At 39.7% G+C, this 22,567-nt stretch overlaps 1 protein-coding gene across 1 annotated transcript in view; it reads right to left on the reverse strand.

The window, feature by feature from the left end:
* Positions 1–22,567, reverse strand: part of LOC150077612 (terminal uridylyltransferase 4-like) — a 753,631-nt gene that overhangs the window by 70,244 nt on the left and 660,820 nt on the right. The window contains exon 22 of the mRNA XM_090385959.1: positions 8,962–9,041. Within this exon, the coding sequence (XP_090242085.1) occupies positions 8,962–9,041 (80 nt within the window). The remainder of the gene's footprint in view (positions 1–8,961; positions 9,042–22,567) is intronic.

A 22,567-nucleotide genomic window follows, 5' to 3' on the forward strand; every position in this document is an offset into this window, starting at 1 on the left:
GATCATTTAGACAAGACTTCAGTTATAGCTCAGACACAGCATGGTTTTGTTAAGGGGAAGTCTTGCCTGACCAACTTGATTTGATACTATGATGCAGTCACAAAAGAACTGGATGCAGGGAATAACTTTGATATTATATACTTGGATCTTAGAAAGGCTTTTGATACTGTTGCACATGGAAGACTACTACACAAATTGGAGCAGTGTGACATTGGAGGCAAATTGCTGCTATGGATAAAGGGGTGGTTGAGGGGGAGAAGACAGACAGTGGTAATCAATGGACACTGCTCATCGTGGACTAATGTTATTAGTGGAGTCCCTCAGGGCTCAGTGTTGGGTCCATTATTGTTTTCTGTATTTATAAATGATATTGATGATGGTATATCAAGCTTAATGTCCAAGTTTGCAGACGATACAAAGGTTGGCAGGGTTGTCAAGGACACTACTGACACTATGCTGCTGCAACAGGATCTGGAAAGGTTGAGCAGATGGGTTGAGAGGTGGCAAATGAAGTTTAACATTGACAAATGTAAAGTACTACACATAGGAAACATCAACCCCAGAGCAACGTATCTGTGGTACTACACTGACAGTGGTAGAGAATGAAAGGGACTTGGGGGTGGTTGTGCAGGCAGATATGAAGTTCTCTGATCAGTGCAGACGGGCTGCAAGAGTAGCTCAAGGAGTATTGTCAATGATATACAGGAATTTTTCCAGCAGGGATAAGGAGGTGATTATTCCATTGTATAAGGCAATGGTCAGGCCACACCTAGAGTACTGTATACAGGTCTGGAGGCTTCATTTCAAGAAGGATGTAGAGCTGCTGGAACGAGTACAGAGAAGGGCAACAAGATTAGTGAATGGAACAAAGGGGTGCTCTTACGAAGAAAGGCTTAAGTTTTGCAAATTACAGTGTCTTGAGAATAGGCACCAGCGAGGTGATCTGATAGAGGTGTATAAAGCCTTGAATGGTTTAAGCATGCTCAATGCTGATGGGATTCTTCCTCTAGCTCAGAAAAATCACCTGAGAGGGCATAAATTCAAATTGAGGAAAGACAGATGTAGGATAGACGTGCGGAAATTTGCCTTTAGCCAGCAGGTGGTTGGTTGGTGGAACAGACTTCCATCCCTTGTGGTGGAGGTTGATAGCCTAAATAAGTTTAAGGCTCAGCTGGACAGGTATTTTGAATGAACAGAGGGGTGAAGTGGAAGTGGGTTTTTTGGCTGATGCTGCATAAGCTTGCTTTCTTGCATCAAATGCCTCTACTAATGCTAATGCTATGTGCAGATTCTTAACGCATGAATAATCACTCCCTCTGGTTGCTTTTCGGAAATGCTGCTGTAGAAAACAATTATCCAATAAATCTCCAAAAGTATTGTGGTGTAGGTGACCAACCCACATGTTCCAGTCTATATTGGAGAAGTTAAAATCCCCTATTATAAGACAATCTGATTTACTGGCCCACTCTATTTCTCTGTACAGTTGTTCGTTGTACTTATCAGAGTCATTAAGCCTATAACAAACTCCTACTCTCAATTTAGTTTTCCCAGGGCTTATATACCCACAAAATGACTCAACACTTCACTGTCCACCCATATCAGCTACATGCACCTGCTCAGATTTTATGTGTTTTTTAACTAACTGCATCACCCCTTCTCCACTTCTATTCTGTCTATCCTTTCTGTACAGATTGTACTCCCCAAATTACAATTCTGCCTTCCTTATCTCTGTGTGATGCCATGTCTCTGATACAGTGCTGGACCAAGGTATTGTCGCACCCAGGAAAGAAAGTTTTTAAGTGCCCTCTTTACTAAGGATACATATATTTTTCATGATTCATAAAACGTTTGGTGACCCTTAAAGAACGGCACCACGGGCAAGTGCCCTGTTGGCACATGCCTTAACCCGGCACTGCTCTGATATCCCAACAACATCAGTCTTTGATGTCTTCACCAGCACCTCAAATTTATTTACTATACTCCTAGCTTTGGTGTACATGCATGCACATGGACCTGTTCTTATTCTAACCTAACAAAGCCCATGTATTTACTTGTTCCGAGATGACACACAGCAGTCACTGAAATCCCCAGAAACTTGTTTTCCAGGCTACTGCTCATTCCAACAGAAGCAGTGCAACAATTACTTTCACCTCTGCCTTTGGCTACTGTTAATCTATTAGCATTCGCATTAGCAAAGGCACATGATGCAAGAAAGCAAGCTTATATAGCATCAGACAAAAAAAAAAAACAAAAAAAACCCCTTATTTCACCCATCCACTTGCTCCAAAAGTTTGTCAAGTTCTGCCTTGAATCTATTTAAGCCATCAATTTCTACAACGACAGATGGATGTTTGTTCCAGAAATCAACCACCCGCTGGCTAAAGGCAAACTTCCACATATCTATCCTATAACCATCTTTCCTCAATTTGAATTTATGTCCTCTCAGGTAATTATTCTGAGCAAGAGGAAGAATCCCATCAGCATTGAGCATGCTCAAACCATTCAAGGCTTTATACACCTCTATCAGATCACCTCGCAGGTGCCTAGTTTCCAGACACTGTAATTTGCAAAACGTAAGCCTTTCTTCGTAAGAGCAACCCTTTGTTCTATTCACTAATCTTGTTGCCCTTCTCTGTACTCATTCCAACAGTTCTACATCCTTCTTAAAATGAGGCCTCCAGACCTGTACAGAGTACTCAAAGTGTGGTCTGCCCATGCTTTATAAAAGGGGATAATCACCTCCTTATCCCTGCTAGAAAAATTCCTATATATCTTTGACAAAACACACACCATGAGACGGTCTTGAAGACCGTCTGCACTGCTCAGAAAACTTCATATCTACCTGCACAATTACCCCCAAGGTCGTTTTCATTCTCTACCACTGTCAGTGTGGTACAACAGAGTTGATATGTTACTCTGGGATCACTGCTTCCCATATGTATTACTTTACTTTTTTCAATGTTAAACTTCATTTGCCACCTCTCAGCCCATCTGCTCAACTTTTCTAGATCCTGTTGCAGCAGTGTACTGTCATTCTTTCGTATCATCTGCAAACTTGGACATTAAGCCTGATATATCATCATTAGTATCATTTATAAATACAGAAAACAACAATGGACCCAACGCTGAACCCTGAGAGACTCCACTAATAACATTAGTCCACGAAGAGCAGTGTCTATTGATTACCACTCTCTGTCTTCTCCCACTCAACCATCCCTTTATACATAGCAGCAATTTGCCTCCAATGCCACACTGGTCTAATTTGTGCAGCAGTCTTCCATGTGCAAGAGTATCAAAGGCCTTTCTAAGATCTAAATATATGATATATAAGTTATTCTTTGCATCCAGTTCCTTTGTGACTACATCATAGTATCCAATCAAATTAATCAGACAAGTCTTCCCCTTAACAAACCCATGCTGTGTCCGAGCTATAACTGAAGTTTTGTCTAGATGATCCTGCAATGCTTCTTTAACCAGTGCCTTCATTAATATCCCTGGAACAGAAGTTAAACTAACGGGTCTGTAATTACCTGAGTCTCCCTTTGACCCTCCTTTGTGGATTGGGGTCACATTTGCACATCTCCAGTCCATGGGTACCTCCCCTGAGTCCAGGAAAGCTCTCATAATTATGGCTAAGGGTTTGCTTACTTCCATTGCCACCTCCTCTAATATAACTGGATAGATTCCATCCAACCCAGGTGCCTTTCTTGTCTTTATCTTCAACAATTTCTCCTCCACTTTACTCTCAGTTATTACAAGATTATCTAGCTTACCCAGATTTGAATATACTTCTGGCATTCCCCTCCCTGAATAACTTCTCATGTGTGAATATCGACGCAAAATATTCATTTAGTTTGTTAGCTCCCTGAGCAGGATCATCAACAGTTGAATCATTGATATCGAGTGGACCAATCTGATTCATCCCCTTCCTTCTAGAGTTTACATAAGTAAAGAACTCTTTGCTGTTTTTCTTTGCATCCTTTGCCAAAGATTTCTCGTAATCTGCCTTCGCCTGCCTAACCTCCTTTGTAACTTGGTTACAGACCAGCTTATATCTATAATAGGCTTCTGTGTCACCCATTAATTTATATGTATCACATGCATTTTTCTTCTCTGCCACATTTTTGATTAGTTCCTCTGACATCCATTTAGGCCTAAACCTTGAGCAATATTTCTTAGTTGGTAAGAAAAGCCTAGTAGCTTCCAAGTTTAATTCTTTGAATGCTTCCCATTTTGAATTTGCTGTTGGTAACATCATCAGATGGTTCCACTGTATAGAATTTAAATACAGGTCAACCATCACTAATCCAGTTCCACCGCTAATTCGGATATAATTTCCGCGAACGTAATTTCGAATTTCCCGGGTCGGTGCACCGACCTGCCGCTGCTGTTTTGGTGGCATTGGTTACAGCATCAGCTGTTGGCATGAACACTCACAAGTCATTTCCACTTGTTTTTCTCATTTATTATTATAAACTGCTCACATTTAGCCCCAGCCATGGTTCCAATGCATAAAGGAAGTGCCTCACGTGGTGGAAAGAGAAAATACCGTACATTGTCCATAACAGATAATACTGAACTTCTGAAGAAACTCGACAGTGGTGTGTCTGTGAAGTTTAACTCTGATTAATTGTAAATTCCAGCAATTTCTCTCAGTTCCTCTTATTTTAGTAATTTTCTTTTAGCCATTCCTTTTTAGATTTTTTTACAACACACTTGTACAAACTTGCAGAAAAACACAACGCAATATGATGGATAATACAGCGTGCTAACGAACTTGTTTTCACAAAATCTCTAACAATACTGATAAACTTATTGTGATGTTTGAGAGTTTATTTTATCGTAATTAATTTTATTGTAGCGCTCCCCTTGCGTGCAATAAACTAATCTCAAACGACCATCGTATGTATGCCATAACAGTATCACACGTACAGGGCCGACAAAGCTTCTCAAGAAATAAAGTAACCAACATGTGTGCTCACGTTGGCCACATATTTTTGACATAAAAAAAAATAATTTTTTTTTTTTTTTTTTTTTTTTTTTACATTTTAAGTGAAAAAAAAAAACAACACCGACATTACAATATTTATTTTAGAATTACTAATCAAATTATTTGCTAAATATATATATTTTTAAACTAGCTTGGAAGTCAATGTGTTAAAGGTAGGAGGGGGTGATTAGCTGTTGGGTAAACTGTATGTGCTAAAATAACCACCAGTGATCTGGCAAACTCACTAATCCGGCACCCCATGGGTCCCAACGCTGCCGGATTAGTGATGGTCCACCTGTATTCGCAGTCTCCTTTATGAAAGCAAAAACCCTTCCCTTTACCCCGATGGTAGTTACCTCTTTGAGTAAATCCCACTTCGGTACACTGTGACGATAGCCACCTAGTGGTTCCTTTATCTGCTGATTCTTTATGCATGAAGAATCACTACTGATAACCAGATCAAGAGTATTACTCCCTATAGTTGCCTCCCAAACATGCTGCTGTAGCAAAAAAATCATCCAATAAATCCATAAAAGCATTTCTAGTGTGTGAGTGATTAACCCACAAATCCCAGTCAATATCTGGGAAATTAAAACCCCTATTATAAGACACTCTGATTTACTGGCCCACTCTATTTCCCTGTACAGTTTATTATACTCATCAGAATCATTAGGCCTATAACACACACCTATCTCAATTTGATTTCCCCATGCTTATGTCACACCAACCTGACTCGACCCTGCGCTATCCAGCCATGTCGACCAGTTGTACGTCCTTGGATTTTATGTTTCTTAACTAATAGCATAACCAGTCCTCCCTTCCTATCGTTCCTGTACACATTATACTCCTCAAATTCCATCTCTACATTCCTTTTATCTGTGTGCCACCACGTATCTGATATCCTAACAATATCTGCTTTTGCTGTTTTGATCAACACCTCAAATTCATCAAATTTATTTACCAAACTCCTAGCATTGGTGTACACACAAGTATACATGTACCTGTTCCTATTCTTAGCTACCCTAACACAGCCAATGTGTTTACTTGTACTGCAATAACTCCCAGCAGTCTCTGAAATCCCCTGCATCCTGTTTTCCAGGCTGCTGCTCATTCCAATAGAAACAGTGCAAGAATCAATTTTGCCTCTGCCAGCAGCTACTGTTAATCTGTTAGTCCGTGTATCTGCCCAAGCTAGCAGTTCTCCGTCCCACCTAACACTGCCTCGATAGCATCAGCAAATATTCTTGCAACCTTTCTATTTAAGTGTATCCCATTCCTGTAGAAGCAGTCTCTCCTGTTAACAAGCACAGAACAGGCTGAGAAAAATTCTACTCTTTGAGCCTTGCACAATCTCTCCAGGGCCAAATAGATCAACAAGGCTCTCATCATATACTCCCCCCTATCGTGCCTGGGCAGAATTGCAGACACTTTCAAATTCAACCCTAATTCACGGCTTTTTTTCATCAGTGACCTGTACTTGTTAAGTAATTCTGCCGGTCTCCTACTCTTGATATCATTAGTGCCAACGTCATCAACCTTTGCCCCTGGCAGACATACCCTGGTCCTGTTCCACCAATCCTTTTTACAAAGGATGTTTCCCGTTTCCCTGACAATAGAGTCACCAACAACTACTAGTTCCTGAGGGACCAGCACATTCTGCCTTGGGGGTTGCCGCTGTGTTGCGTGATGACCAAGTGCAAGCTCTGGCGTTGATGTGGGCAGCTGAGAGCATGATGGGCCCCTCAATTTAGATCTTTCGAGGGCATCCACCCTGTCCTTCAAACTCTCATATAGGCCCATATCAATAGTGCCAACATGTACACCAATATCACCTTTTGTGCCCTTAAAAGGTGATGTCTGTTGTACAACGTCATCAACCTTTGTCCCTGGCAGATATACCCTGGTCCTGTTCCACCTATCCTTTTTGCACAATATGTTCTCTGTTTCCCTGAGAATAGAGTCACCGACAACTACTAGTTATTTGTTATTTAGTTTTTTTTTTTAGGAGCATTAGCAACTAAGGCCATATTGCTCCGGGGATATGTGGTGGTCATTTCCTGACCTTTCCGTATTTGGTGGTCACAGGCTCAAACCCCGGTCTAATCAAGAAGCGTGTGCTACACACTGCTGCTCCTGCCCACCTGACTACAGAGGTGGCTACTGTTAATCTATTAGTGCTTGTATCCCCCCAAGCTAGCAGTTTTCCGACCCACCTAACACTGCCTCGATAGTATCTGCAAATATTCTTGCACCCTTTCTATTTAAGTGTATCCCATTTCTGTAGAAGCAGTCTCTCCTGTCAACCAGCACAGACCAGGCTGAAAAAGATTCTATCCCTTGAACCTTGCACAATCTCTTCAGGACTGAATTGATCGATAAGGCTCTCATTATATACTCCCTCCTATTGTGTCTGGGCAGAATTGCATACTTTCACATTCAACCCTAACTCGCAACTTTTTTTTCAACATTGACCTGTACTTGTTGAGTAAATCTGCAGATCTCTTACTCTTAATGTCATTAGTTCCAACGTGTACAACAACATCACCTTTTGTGATGTTGTTGTTCAAGTTTGAAACATCACCCTTAAAAGATATCTGCTCTACAACGTCATCAACTTTTGCCCCTGGCAGACATACCTGCAGACAATGATATCGATGAAGGTATATCAGGCGTAATGGCAAAATTGGCAGATGATACAAAAGTTGGCAGGGTTGTTAATGACAGTAAAGACAGTATGCTACTGCAACAAGATCTAGAAAAGTTAGGCAGATGGGCTGAGAAGTGGCAACTGAAGTTTAACATTAACAAATACAAAGTACTGCATATGGGTAGCAGTAACCCAAGAGAAACGTGTAAACTGTGTGGTACTACACCCAGGAAGATGGAGAATGAAAAAGCCCTGGGAGTAATTGTGCAGTCAGATATGAAGTTCTCTGAGCAGCGCAGATTGGCTGCTAGAGCAGATCATGGAGTTTTATCAATGATATATAGCAAGTTTTGCTAGTAGAGACGAGTTGATTATCCATTTGTATAAGGTAATGTTGAGACCACACCTTGAGTACTGTGTACAGTTCTGGAGGTCCCATTTTAGGAAGGATGTAGAGTTGCTAAAACAAGTACAGAGCAGGGCAACGGGATTGTTGAGAGGAACAAAGGGGTGCACTTATGAAGAAAGGTTTAAGTTCTGCTAGTTGCAGAATCTGTAGATTAGACACCTGCGAGGTGATCTGACTGAGGTCTTGAATGGTTTGAGCAGGCTCAATGTTGATGGGATACTTCTGCTTGCTCAGATTAAGAATGTGAGGGGGCATAGATTCAATAGATTCAAATTGTAGAACAGATGTGCAGAAGTTTGCTTTTAACCAGCGGTTAGTTGATTGTTGGAACAGACTTCCATCTGTTGTTGTGGAACAAACATTTGGAGTGTCCTAATGCTAACGTTGCAGACCTTCCTTAAATAAACTCTTACAAATAATACAGTTTATGACTGTTCCATATGGGCCACTGAGTTTAGGTTTCAATGAATGAATTAAAGGAGATTTTTGGAGTTACTATCAACATTGGACTAAATGAAAAAACTGATTCAAAGAAATATTGGTGTGAAGAATGGAAAGACAGAATTAAATTTTTCAAGAAGAGATTTCTGCAGATATTTTTGATGTTGCATCTCACCCTACCCACAAAAGGGCAAACAATGAATTCAAAGTAGAGGCTCTAAAGCAAAAAATATTGCCAATTATTTGGAAAGGTTTGTGAATATTGTCTTCCAGGACAAAATATTGCATTAGGGCTTCAAACCAGTGGTCATGCCATTTTATATATCAGTTCATGTAAATCTGAAAATAAATAATTTTTGAATATCACATTTCAACTAGTCATCTGTTTCATCGATAGAGCTGAATCACATGGGAAAGAAAGTAATAACAGATCATAATCTAGCATATTGATAATTAAACTAAGCATTTGCTTACCTTATATGATACAGCCGGTATGCAAGGTGTGCCAAAAATTTCTCTACCACGAATAAAAGCTTTCATGATATACAGATTCACTAAAACAAAAGGAAGGGATAAATATGCTGTTTAGGGCATTTAAGTTATGAAATTATCTATTATTATTATTTATTTTAAACTATCTAATTAATGATATATCATTAATTAGATAGTGTACCTGACCACTAAAAAAAAATTTTAAAGTTGTGATAATTTTTTATACATACACTCCATATTCATCAACACTTCCTGCGAAAACATGAAATTCTGCTCAAACAATCCCAGATGTTTTCTTTGTATGTCTAAACAGTTATGCAACCATTTACTATTAACTGAAAAACGTTTAAATGTGTTTAAAAGGTTTTAATTGTGTTTTACAGTAATAAGTAAAATTTTTGACCCATGTTTCAAAAATACTGTATCAAAATTTTATTACATAGTTAAGAACATGGCAAGCACCAGTGTATTCACCACAGGATTCAGTACTCCTCAGTAGTAGGGTTCTAAGAGGCTGGAGAAGAAGCAGGGTTGGCTGATGTTTGAGACTTCAGGGTCAGAGTATGAGGGGTTTTAGGCATCGATGTGAAGTTGTCCTTTTCGGGAACATTCGACATGGGAAGCTGCTTCTTTTGTTTGAACTCGTTGAACATGGCTGTGTATGCGGTTAAAATGTTGTTGAGGCTTTTTTGAACTTCACTGGATGAATCAAGTTGTTGCCATATTTGTAGAAGTCAGCAAGGCATTTGGTGTCACACATTGCCTGTGCAAGGTTTTCCAAGTCGAACTTTTTCTCTTGACATGGTTCTTCCTCAACCTCGTCCTCATCCTCAGGGTTGGAACGAACAAGCTCCTCGAGTTCATCATCAATTAGTGTTGTTGCCTGTCCGTCAATTAAATCACTGATGACTTCCTCCTCCTCGAAATCCTCGAAACCTACACCCCTATTCTCCTGGCCAACTCCTTTATTTCTACAATGATTTTCTTGCCCTGTTCATCTTGAATGGTTTGTAGTTCGTCTGGACTGAAATCATGCACAACCTCGGGCCACAAGTTTTTTCAACAGGTGTTTACAGACTTGTCCTTGATGCTTTCCAGCACGTGTTTTATTAGGAAGAGACTGTCAGCAATGGCAAAATCCTTCAAAAACTGAATAAAATTGAGGTTGTCATCGCTGTCCTTGCCCTCAACAATTCGGTCCGTACACCTCTTCGTGTAGTTGGCCTTAAAGGCCTTGTCTACCTCCCTTATCCAGTCGCTCGAGCGACTGGATAAGGGAGGTAGCATTAGGGTGGAAAGACCACCTCTATGTCTTCATTTGCATAGTCTTGTGCATCACTTGGGTGTCCTGGGGCATTGTCCAGCATGAGGAAGACTTTAAATGTAAGCCCCCTTTCCTCCAGGTATTCCTTGACTCCGGGAATGAAGCAGTGGTGGAACCAGTTCAGGAAGAGGTTCTTCATTGTCCAGGCTTTTGTGTTCTACATTTGGTACACAGGCAGTATATTCTTGTTACGTCCTCTAAGAGCTCTTGGGTTCTGTGCATGGAAAATTAGGCGAGGCTTTGTCATATGGCTTGCTGCATTGCTGAAAACTACCAATGTAACCTGATCTTGTGCCGCCTTCAAAACTTACCTGTATAGGTAAACTGAGCCATATTCTTCCAGAATAATGCCATCTTATCAGCACTGAAAACCACTTCAGGTTTACATCCCTTCTCCTCAATGAGCTTCTTGAGTTGTTCAGGGTAGGCCTTAGCAGCCTTGTGATCAGCTGAAGCAGACTCACCCATAATCTTTATGTTATGGAGTGAATAACTCCATAACCAAATAGAGGGCGCTGACTCTCTTTAGAAAATACAGCTGCGAGTTACAGGCGCCAAAAAAAACGATAAGTGTTTGCTTTTTATTTACATAATTGTTATTTTATATTGTACTTAATACGTAGTCTTATAGTTTTAATTACGCTGGTTATTTTTATTTTAATTTATATAAACAGTTTTTGTAGATATACGCAATACTTTATAAAACCGTTATTTCGTTCGAATATTGCAGGCATTGTTTTTGTATATAGTGATAGGGAATTCAAAATTTTTAATTGAGGTAGCTAGGTAGCTCTAACGTATAATTATAGAAACAGTATTACGCTTCACTGTTTCTATGAGATAGCGTAGTATTGACATTTAATAAATTTAATTTATTGATTTTATTAATTTAAAGTATCATGCCCCAAACTAGAGCAGCAAAGCAACGGGCACAAAGTGGCAAGAGTGCTGTGACTCAGGGGGAGAACTGAGGGGGGGCGATTCTCCAATGCATCACAGCCTAAAAAAATGTGCCAACTTGTGAAATGTTTGCCGAACTATCTGGAACAGAACATGATATTGCCATGGGGGATGTCTTTGTGTGTGCGCAATGTAAGGAGTATAAGGAAGTCAGGCGACAACTCAGCGTTGTTATGGGCCTATATGAGAGTTTGAAGGACAGGGTGGATGCCCTCGAAAGATCTAAATCGAGGGGCCCATCAGGCTCTCAGCTGCCCACATCAACGCCAGAGCTTGCACTTGGTCATCACGCAACACAGCGGCAACCCCCAAGGCAGAATGCGCTGGTCCCTCAGGAACTAGTAATTGTTGGTGACTCTATTGTCAGGGAAACGGGAAACATCCTTTGTAAAAAGGATAGGTGGAACAGGACCAGGGTATGTCTGCCAGGGGCAAAGGTTGATGATGTTGTAGAGCAGATATCATCTTTTAAGAACACAAAAGGTGATATAGTTGTACACGTTGGCACTAATGATATCAAGTGTAGGAGACCGGCAGAATTACTTAACAAGTACAGGTCACTGACGAAAAAAAGCCGTGAATTAGGGTTGAATTTGAAAGTGTCTGCAATTCTGCCCAGACACGATAGGAGGGAGTATATGATGAAAGCCTTGTCGATCAATTCGGCCCTGGAAAGATTGTGCACGGCTCAAGGGATAGAATTTTTTTCAGCCTGGACTGTACTTGTTAAAAGGAGAGACTGCTTCTACAGGGATGGGATACACTTAAATAGAAAGGGTGCAAGAATATTTGCTGATGCTATCGAGGCAGTGTTGGGTGGGTCGGAAAACTGATAGCTTGGGGGGATACAAGGACTAATAGTTTAACAGTAGCCGTAGGCAGAGGTGAAGGTGATTCTTGCACAACTTCTATTAGAATAAGTTGCGACCTGGAGCGTTGTGTTGGGGGTTTCAGGGACAGGTGGCAGTCATCGTGAAACAGGTGGGTATATGGGATGTGTTAGAGTAACTAAGAATAAGAATAGGTGCATGTATACCAATGCCAGAAGTATAGTAAATAAATTTGATGAATTTGAAGGGTTGGTCAAGACATCAAAGGCAGATATTGTTGGGATATCAGAGACATGGTGTCACACTGATATAAAAAATGTCGAACTGGAATTTGGGGAGTACAATGTGTACAGAAAGGATAGAGAGGATAGGAAGGGAGGAGGTGTTATCCTGCTAATCAAGAAAAACATAAAATCAAAAGAAGTGCATCCAATTGATATACATGAAGTGCACTGTTGAGTCAGTTTGGTGTGACATAAGCACTGCGAAAGCAAAATTAAGAGTAGGAGTGTGTTATAGGCCTAATGACTCGAATGAGTACAATGAACAATTGTACAGAGAAATAGAGTGGGCTAGTAAATCGGAATGTCTTATAACGGGGGATTTTAACTTCCCATATATTGATTGGAACTTGTGGGTTGGGCACTTACACACACTAGTCAGACTTTTGTGGATTTATTGGATGATTGTTTTCTACACCAGCATGTTCGGGAGGCAACTAGAGGGAGTAATACTCTTGATCTGATTATCAGTAGTGATCCTTCATGCATTAAGAATCTGCAGATAAAGGAACCACTAGGTGGCAGTGATCACAGTTACTGACGTGGGATTTACTTAAAGATTTAATTACCATCAGGGGTAAAGGAAAGGGTTTTTGCTTCCGTAAAGGCGAGTACAGTGGTCTCCGACAGTGTTTAAATTCTGTACAGTGGAATCAACTGACGATTTTACCAACAGTAAATTCTAAGTGGGAAGCATTCAAGGAATTAATCGTGGATGCTACTAAAAGTTTCATACCTATTAAGAAATATTGTTCAAGGTTTAGGCCTAAATGGTTGTCAAATGAACTAATGAGACTCGTAACAGAGAAGAAAAATGCATGGGATGCATATAAATTATCAAGCGACTCAGAAGCCTATGGCAGATATAAGCTAGTCTGCAATCAGGTCACAAAGGAGGTTCGGCAGGCGAAGGCAGATTACGAGAAATCCTTGGCAAAAGATGCTAAGAAAAACAGCAAGGATTTCTTTACTTATATAAACTCTAAAAAGGAAGGGGATGAATCTGATTGGCCCACTTGACATCAATGGTTCGACTGTTGATGATCCTGCTCAGATAGCAAACAAACTGAATGGTATTTTGCATCTACATTCACAGATGAGGAGTTATTAAGGTTTGAAAATGGCAGAAGGTTATCAAATTGTAGCAGGATACTTAATGATTTTGCAATAACTGAGAGCAAAGTGGAAGAGAAACTGTTGAAGTTAAACGTAAGAAAAGCACCTAGGGTGGATGGGATCTATCCAGTTATATTAAAGGAGGCGGCAAAGCAACTAAGCAAACCCTTAGCCATAATTATGAGAGCATCCTTGGACTCAGGAGAGGTTCCCACGGACTGGATAAGTGCAAATGTATCCCCAATTCACAAAGGGGGATCAAAGGGTGACACGAGTAATTACAAACCAGTTAGTTTAACTTCTGTTCCGGGCAAAATAATGGAGTCACTGGTTAAAGATGCATTGCAGGATCATCTAGACAAGACTGCAGCAATAATTCAGACACAGCATGGGTTTGTTAAGGGAAAGTCTTGTCTGACAAATTTGATAGGATATTATGATGTGGTTACAAAGGAACTGGATGCAAAAAATAATTTTGATATCATATATTTGGATTTCAGGAAAGCTTTTGACACTGTTGCGCATGGAAGACTATTGTACAAATTGGAGCAGAATGGTATTAAGGGTAAGTTGCTACAATGGATAAAAGGATGGTTAAGTGCGAGAAGACAGAGGGTGGTAATCAATGGGTGCTGCTCTTCTTGGACTAATGTTATTAGTGGAGTCCCACAGGGTTCGGTGTTTGGTCCACTGTTCTTTTGTATATTTATCAATGATATTGATGAAGGTATATCAGGCTTAGTGTCGAAGTTTGCAGATGATACAAATATTGGCAGGGTTGTTAATGACAGTAATGGCAGTGTGCTACTGCAACAGGATCTAGATAATTTGGGCAGATGGGCTAAGAATTGGCAACTGAAGTTTAACCTTGACAAATGCGAAGTACTGCATATGGGTAGAAGTAACCCCAGAGAAACGTACCAACTGATTGGTACTACACTTAAGGTGGTAGAAAATGAAAAAGACCTGGGAGTAATTGTGCAGGCAGATATGAAGTTTTCTGAGCAATGCAGACAGGCTGCCAGGGCAGGTCATGGGGTTTTGTCAATGATATATAGGAATTTTGCTAGCAGGGATAAGGAGGTGATTATCCCTCTGTATAAGGCAATGGTCAGGCCACGCCTTGAGTACTGCGTACAGGTCTGGAGGCCTCATTTTAGGAAGGATGTAGATTTACTTGAGCATGTACAGAGAAGGGCAACAAGATTGGTGAAGGGAATGAAGGGATCCTCTTATCAAGAGAGGCTTAAGTTCTGCAAATTGCAGTGGCTGGAGACTAGGCACCTGCGTGGTGATCTGATTGAGGTGTATAAGGCCTTGAATGGGTTCAGCACGCTGAATTCTGATGGGATCCTTCCACTTGTTCAGATTACGAACATAAGGGGGCATAAATTCAAATTAAGAAAGGACAGAGGTAGAATAGATGTGCGGAAATTTGACTTTAGCCAGCGGGTGGTTAATTGCTGGAAAAAACTTCCATCTGTCGTTGTGGAAGTTGATAGGTTGAATAAATTTAAGGAGGAACTGGACAGGCATTTGGAGGGAATGGTGTGATTTTTCCTTTTTTTTTTTTTTTTTTTTTGGCTGATGCTGCATAAGCTCATACATTTGCTTTCTTGCATCACATGCCACTACTACTACTACTACTACTACAACAACATTGATTAAATTTCGGACAGTAGTAAAATCAATTTTTTACAATTTGGTGACGTGAAAATGGGATTAACGGGGAATCGTGAGACTACCTGGGAATAAGGTTATTAACGGAAATGATGTCAATTGACGCCATTTCCGTTAGTAATCTTATTCATTTAGTAACCTTAACTTGATGACGTCATTTTTGTTAAGGTTACTAATCTTCCCATTTCTTTTAGGTATTTTGATTTGTATATCTTAATTATGAAATAAGAGCTTTTGTATTGTAAATATTTTATTCATCATTCACAAATTTCCATAATTTCAGCTGGAAGACAAGATACAATGGATTTATGATAACTGAACTAAGAGACGCATACCTGTGACTGCAGCGTATCTAAAATCCTTTTAAAAACAGCGTCGATCGATGAACCCAATCTCATAGTTGAGATTGAGGGATTAGTGTTCATTGTGAGATGAACATTTCTTGCAGGAAAGTAATCAATGGTTTACTTTCTTCCAGTTTTAAGTTCACGTCGAAATCACCAGTTACGATCATGGGTGTTTTATGTAACTCTTTCTTTAACAGCGATGAACTGAGTATGGGAGCAAAGCGAATCGAATGAAGTCAATTATATCCTGTATATTATTATTAGGAGAAATATAGAGAATCTTTGTGAGAATTACTTGACTGCTGGGGAAAAGGCATTCTGCTCTACACATTTCACTAACGGGCCGAACACTGACTGTTGGACCAGTCGTTTGTTGACAGATGACATCTAAGTATGACATAAAAATGTGTACCTTATCCATCTTCTTATATTGTGACTCCAGTTGTCCATTTGGTTTCTCGCTTGAATTGAACCACACACTGAAGTTCGGGATGCTGACACTCTTGTTATTTTCTAACAAGTCTCAGATAGCAGCAAGATTTGGCATTGCTGTGTAACTGTGTCGGTAAGATTGGCGTGGTGCACCCATAGGCTTTGGCAGTTGAGTGAGAGAACTGTGAGTTCTTTCCTATCTTGGTTGAATTCGAGCAAGCTGTTCTGTCCTGTTTGTAGCTGATTAGTCTCAAGCCTGGCAAACTCATTTTGTAGATCGATGGTGGATGCAGCATTTCTCAGGCCATGGTACAATCTCTTGTTGCAAGACGATGTAAAGTCCATTGATGTCAGTTACGTGCAAGAGTGACATTAGCCAGCTGCTGTTCCTGTCCCTTTTCATACTTGTAAACCAGTCTATTGAATTGGCGTCTTGTGACTTGTGTATTGTCATTGCACAAGCTGGTATAAGAGGAAGGTGATTCCTTTTGGCACAGATTGTGTGGTTGTTGTTCAACAATATACTTGCGATTCGCCTTGCGAGTGGCACAGCCGCAGGATTGACGTTGTTTGATTGCATGTATCTTGCCGCCTTCTAGCGAGCTATCTTTCTGATCTTAGCCATGCTCTTCAATATATTTGACCATGGATAATTTACCAAGGGCTCCGTTAGCAAGCCCATCAGTAACATCCACATTGGTGGTGATGATATATGGCTTTCCAATGACCAGTGGGAGCTCGTAGGATAATCCGCCAGTGTCGATAACCGACATTTTAGAGAATTTCTGGCGAATGTGTGCTTCCTCCTCTGCACTCGTTCAACCCACGGAGATGTCATGCACGACTGATTCCACTATCTCCTCTGTGGCACTGAGGATTATGCAGTTGTACTCGGTGAGGAATTATTTTTCAGTAGAGTCATAGGGTAGAGGTGACTGGCTTCCTCCTGAGCGAAGAAACATGACTCGATAAGTTCTTTTTGATCTAATTTAGTTGTTACCGATTTTGGTTAACATAGACGAGAATGTGCCCTATGACTGTCGCATAACTTGATCGAGTTCGTAGTATTTGAGGCCGAGCCAGAGAGTGGGGCTGGCGATATGCTGCTTTATCTGTTTATAGACTGTGGTTGCTCGAACAGGAGGTGGCTGATGTAAGTCCCCGATTAGGAACATGTCCTGCCCACCGAAGTTCATTTTGACATTTCTGGTTATCTGTTTTTTAGCTTTGCATCCACCTGTAATAACAGATTGGCACCTATCATACTGACTTTGTCAATTATTAGCACTCTGACATACTTAAAGAGCGATCTGTACTGGCGTGCAACTTTCACCAACAGAGGCAGATTTCTCTTAATGGATACCTTGAAGGCAGTATGCACAGCAGTTCCATCTATCGAAAAGGTAGCCTTACCAGTTGAAGCACATGTAATGTAGGCATTACAGTACCCATCTGTATTTCTGAAGCAGTTGTATACTTCCATCAAGAGGTGAATCATAAATGATTTGCTGCAACCAGCTGGGTGGTTCAAGATGATTTGAACTGGCTCGCGACTCTGAGATTTAACCCCGGGGGCTCACATCTGGTGCGTATGGGCTTGGCACACCCAGGGTTCTGAGCTGGATATCATCATTCTTCTCTTTCTTGGCGTTCCCTTCTACTTTTGACTCTCTCTCTCTCTCTCTCTCTCTCTCTCTCTCTCTCTCTCTCTCTCTCTCTCTCTCTCTCTCTCTCAGGGTTACTCTGGAACTTTTTTTTTCCTGGTGCAGCATAAGCCTCAGGCTTCCTTGCATCATATGGATAATAATAATAATAATAATAATAATAATAACAACAGACTAAAAATTACGTGTACGAGTAGAATCTTTTTGATTGTCATTGGCCATTCTCATTAATTTGCAGAAGTCTCAGAAATGGGCTGACGTAGCAAGTATCAGGTGGCTTCTTGACTCGTGATCTCGATGCTGTTCAGCATGTTGAGGGATATTTTTTTTGTGATTTCGACAATGTCGAACTCCAGGTGCTCGTTCATGATCGTAATGATCTGTCGCTGGAACTGCTGATTCCTTGGTTTGTCTTGTTCACATACTCAATGCCATATGCAGTGCAAGAGTATTCTTCTGCAATGAATTGGATGTCAGTGTTTGATTTCAAAATGTTACATATGAATGGGTTGAAAGCATTGTGCCACTTCTCACTCGTTGGATGTTTGAGAAATACCTTGGGCCGACTTATGCCAGCTGTTAGCACATCCAAGTAATATTCATAGGAGTTTACATCATTCGCTCCGAAGACAGCATTAATGTCAGCATAATCGTTATCCTCTAGATTTTGTTACATCTTCTGTAATGAGCGCCGTATTTTACTTTGCGTTCGCCTGTCTTAGGTATGGGCACTAATATAGTTGTCGAGCAACAAGGCATGAAAAGTGTCTCAAATCAACACGTCTGTCATTTATCCAGTGTTTTCTTGTAATGCGTGAATGTATGTTTGTGAGTTTCAAGCTTGATGCTGCCTGAAGCCTCACTAATGGAGACACCCACTAACTTGTTGATCATTGTGATGCTGTCTTCTTTGTTCTCACTCAAAAGATCTTTGGGAGCCACAGCAAAATGTTTGCATGTGGACTACCACAATGTTAAAATTCTATGCGCTTGAAAAAGTTGACCCCGCAAAATTGACCAAACGGATTATAACGTTTTGACTGAAATATGTTCATAATTACATCCACAATCTTCGTGAAGTATACTGCACAAGTGACAGAGTCTTTGTTCACTAGCGTTGCCTTCTGCACAAAGTCCACGTTGCTTGCATTGTCCTCACTAATATAGCTACCCTTATTCTGTAACTTGCACAATAGCTGAAGCAAGTGCAGCCAACCAATTTCATTGGCACTCAGAGTCAAGAACACTGTAGGTTTACTAAGCTGCCTAATCGTAGCGAATAGATTGCGCTTACATTGAGCCCAGTAGATCGAGTTTTGAACTGTCCTTAGGAAGGCCAAATTTTTTTCGATACAGCTGTTAATGTATTCTTTGGATTGAACTTGCTCACGGGTCATTTTGTATCTTTATCTATATATTAGAAATCTATAGTCAAAGAGTCTTATTCTCAATCTCATTATCTTAATGGCTACGTAAAAGAGATGATACGGAGTAACATGTAAATTCTCTCTGAATGTTTTGAATTGTCCAAGATAAATGCTGGGAAAGGACAGTTCCTCTGCATGCTTGTCAAAGAGTAAACTCTACAATATGTTAGTTTCTCCTGGGGCAATTCTAAGATATTTATTGTTGCTCCACAATGTTTGCTGTTGGATGATGAGACTTTCCTCAATGGGAACCGCTTCGCTTATGTTGTCTGTAGGCAAATTAATTTCCAAGTAACTTTCATCGAAGAATGACTGAGCTATCATAATTTGATACATCGATAGGGAAGAGTGCCGACCAAATATTGAAGCCATGTTTTAACCATTTGTTTTCTTACTAACCCGATCAAATAGCCTGACTTGTGTATTTTGTTGCATTTTATATGCACGTTTATACAAAGATTGTCATCAGTCTCCCTAGGCAAGCGATGGATCATCATGTTGACTAAAACAGGAACATTGATCACTTGGCCCAGAATGCCGTATTGTCTGTATGCGTGTCTCAGGTGGCTTATTTATATGAAAGGTAAGCGATGAGAAATAAGCCTCTCTGTCACTAAATCGAACTTTGGTAAATGCGATATAATTTCTGGGTAGACAAAGCCGTTCGACTTACATAGCACTGGAATGGTGTTGTTCTTAAGTGATCTGCTGCTATTATACACAAGAATCCCATCGACGTCAATATCTGGAAAAGCAGTGCACAGGTACAACTTTAGCAGCTGGTTTCTTTGTGTCATTTTCAAACCATATACCATTGCATATGTAGCATACAGAACAGAAATAATTTTTCATAAATATCCTTTCAAACTCTCAATGCGCATTGTTATGTAAATAGTAGTCGGTGTAAGGGAGCTTGATCATTTAAACTCATCTGCTCTGCAATTGGAGAAATGCTCCGTTGTACATAATTAATACTCACTTTGGGTACATCATTGTTAGATGGAGCAATATTGCTGGTTGAAGGAACTGCTAAATCCAATACCTGATTTTCTGTTTGTCTTTTACACAATCTTGATAGCCTTTGTCATTCTCATACACTCATTTCTACCTCCATCTTTATTTTCTTAGGTTAGCTTGCTCAATACTCTCGACATTGCTGTGCATTTGACTTTGGCATCGTCGAACACTTAGCTTTGGCGTTATGGCATTCAGTCCCTTTCACTACTCAGAAAATTATTGATGTGAAAACATCTAGGCACCTAACAATGGAATGTAATGAAATTGCAGATTGTAACAATACAAATATTGTCGGATCTCCATATAACGAAATTGATTATTCACATGAAAAATTTCGTTATACAGAAATTTCATTCTAAAGAAATATGACCTTTTCAACAATGAAAAATACTGTAATTCATCTCAGAAATACAGTAAAATATGGGAAATAAATCAGAAATATCGTGGGAACGAATAAATTTTCTAACATTTTAAAACAATTCATTTATTAATAACACACACACACACACACACACACACACACACACACACTAAGAAATGATGCACACAATTATTAGTACGCTTTTAAGAATTATGTTGTAAAATATTTGGTTATTTTTTGTTGTACACTGGATGTTTACTGTACTGACGTCATTCATAAAAATGTTTGCATTTAAGCACTCAAATATATTTTCTGGCACATTTTCTTCACACTGAAGGCCTCAATGCAAAGTTTCAAATGCCACCAACATTTCATGATTGGAAGGATTAATATTGCCCTCATTTTCATCCATCTCATTGTCAATATTGTTGCTAGTTCTTTGAATACCCTCCAAGATGTTTAAGTCACTCAGATATTCAGTTACTATGACATCATTACCAACTCCTAAAAATTCTTAAAGAACAGTTTCTCCACTGATCAAAACCTTTCGCTTGGAGTTCATCCCAAGATTGCTCAATGTCTTGTAGTAGTTCACCCCTCTCATTGCTGTTAATTGGTGTTTTAGCAAAATCTACTTTTGCGAAACAATTCTTAATCGTTGTTTCCATCACATCTTGACTCCACACTTTTGCCAACTCTGATATGCACATCGACAAATCTATAGGTTTCTATTCTCAGTATAATTTTTTTCAGTATGGGCCTTCGGTAGTACATTGGCTGCAGTTTAGACAAGGTATTCGGAGGGAAGAAAACAAGCTTCACACTTGTAAGTTTCGAAATTAACGAGTGAAGGTGGACAGGGCAGTTGTCGACAACTAAAGCGATTTTTCTTTTTTGTTTTGTTATTTTTCTATCAAAATTTAAAATCCACTGTTCAAAAATTTCACTTGTCATCCAAGCTTTATTGTTGTAGTGCAACTCTAACAACTTTACTTCTTTGAAACATCGGGGTTGTTTACTTTTGCTATTATCAAAAGCTTCCGTTTTTCATTACCAGCCAAGACAGTAATTCTCTTCTTACTATTTTTAACCACCCATACATTTTTCACCTTTAAAAGTCAGTGTTCTGTTTGGCAAACATTTAAAAAATAGACCTGTTTCATCAACGTTGAATATGTCTTTGACCTTGTAGTCCTCCATAATTTTTTTTTTAAAACTGTTTATTTCTAATGGGTAGTCTTCATCAATTACAACCCCACTTTCACCAGAAATAACTTTTTCGAGTAAGCCATGGTGCTTTTTAAATTTTTCCAGCCAACCAGAACTGGCTTGGAAAGTTTTATGCTCCAGAAAAGATGCGTACTCCATAGCCTTTTCTTTTATTAATGGCCCTGATATCAGCATGTTTTGGTCTCGAATTAAACTTCACCCACTTAAAATCGGTTTCATCTACATCATACAGGCATAATTTCTCATATTCCAACTGGGTCCTGTTTCCTCAAAAATTTTGAGAATCGAAACATGGTTTTTCAAATTGGTTAACACACTACTGGCAGAGATACCCAATTTTAAAGCGATTTATTATTATTTATTTTAACGCCCTGATTTACACTATTAAGCACTTTCACTTTTTCTACTACACTCAAGGATTTCCTCTTAGTCATTGTAAGGTTATTTGCACAGCAGCTAAAACAAAACTGATTTACAGACAACTTGTACCTACTATACAGAGACAAGTGAAATTTAGTGAAAGTATGGATGACTCACATTTATGCGAAACAACAGATGAATTTTCGGGATAAAGGAAAATCACTCCTAATTCTCTAATAGGGTGGCTGCGGTGGAATGACCACCGCATATCCCGGAGCAATATGGCCTTAGTTGCTAATGCTCCTAAAAACCAAATAACAACAACTAATAGGGTGCTTGCAACAGGATGACCAGAACCAATGTCGGGAATATTCCTTAACTTTGCAAATGGCTGTGGACACAAATATAGCAGTTGCCCAGAGCGGCTTCTTGGTACAGTAAATGCTTTTCGGGCAACACTAAATTTTGGAATGCTCTTAAAAATTAAACCCTTTAGCTATTAAAAGCTAAAGTGATTAATTCTTAATCCTTTTAGCTCTTAATTTGTGCTTTCTACAGT

The sequence above is a fragment of the Mastigoproctus giganteus genome, chromosome 12 (genome assembly GCF_048544385.1).
Source record: "Mastigoproctus giganteus isolate SK-2022 chromosome 12, ASM4854438v1, whole genome shotgun sequence".
Taxonomy (NCBI): domain Eukaryota; kingdom Metazoa; phylum Arthropoda; class Arachnida; order Uropygi; family Thelyphonidae; genus Mastigoproctus; species Mastigoproctus giganteus.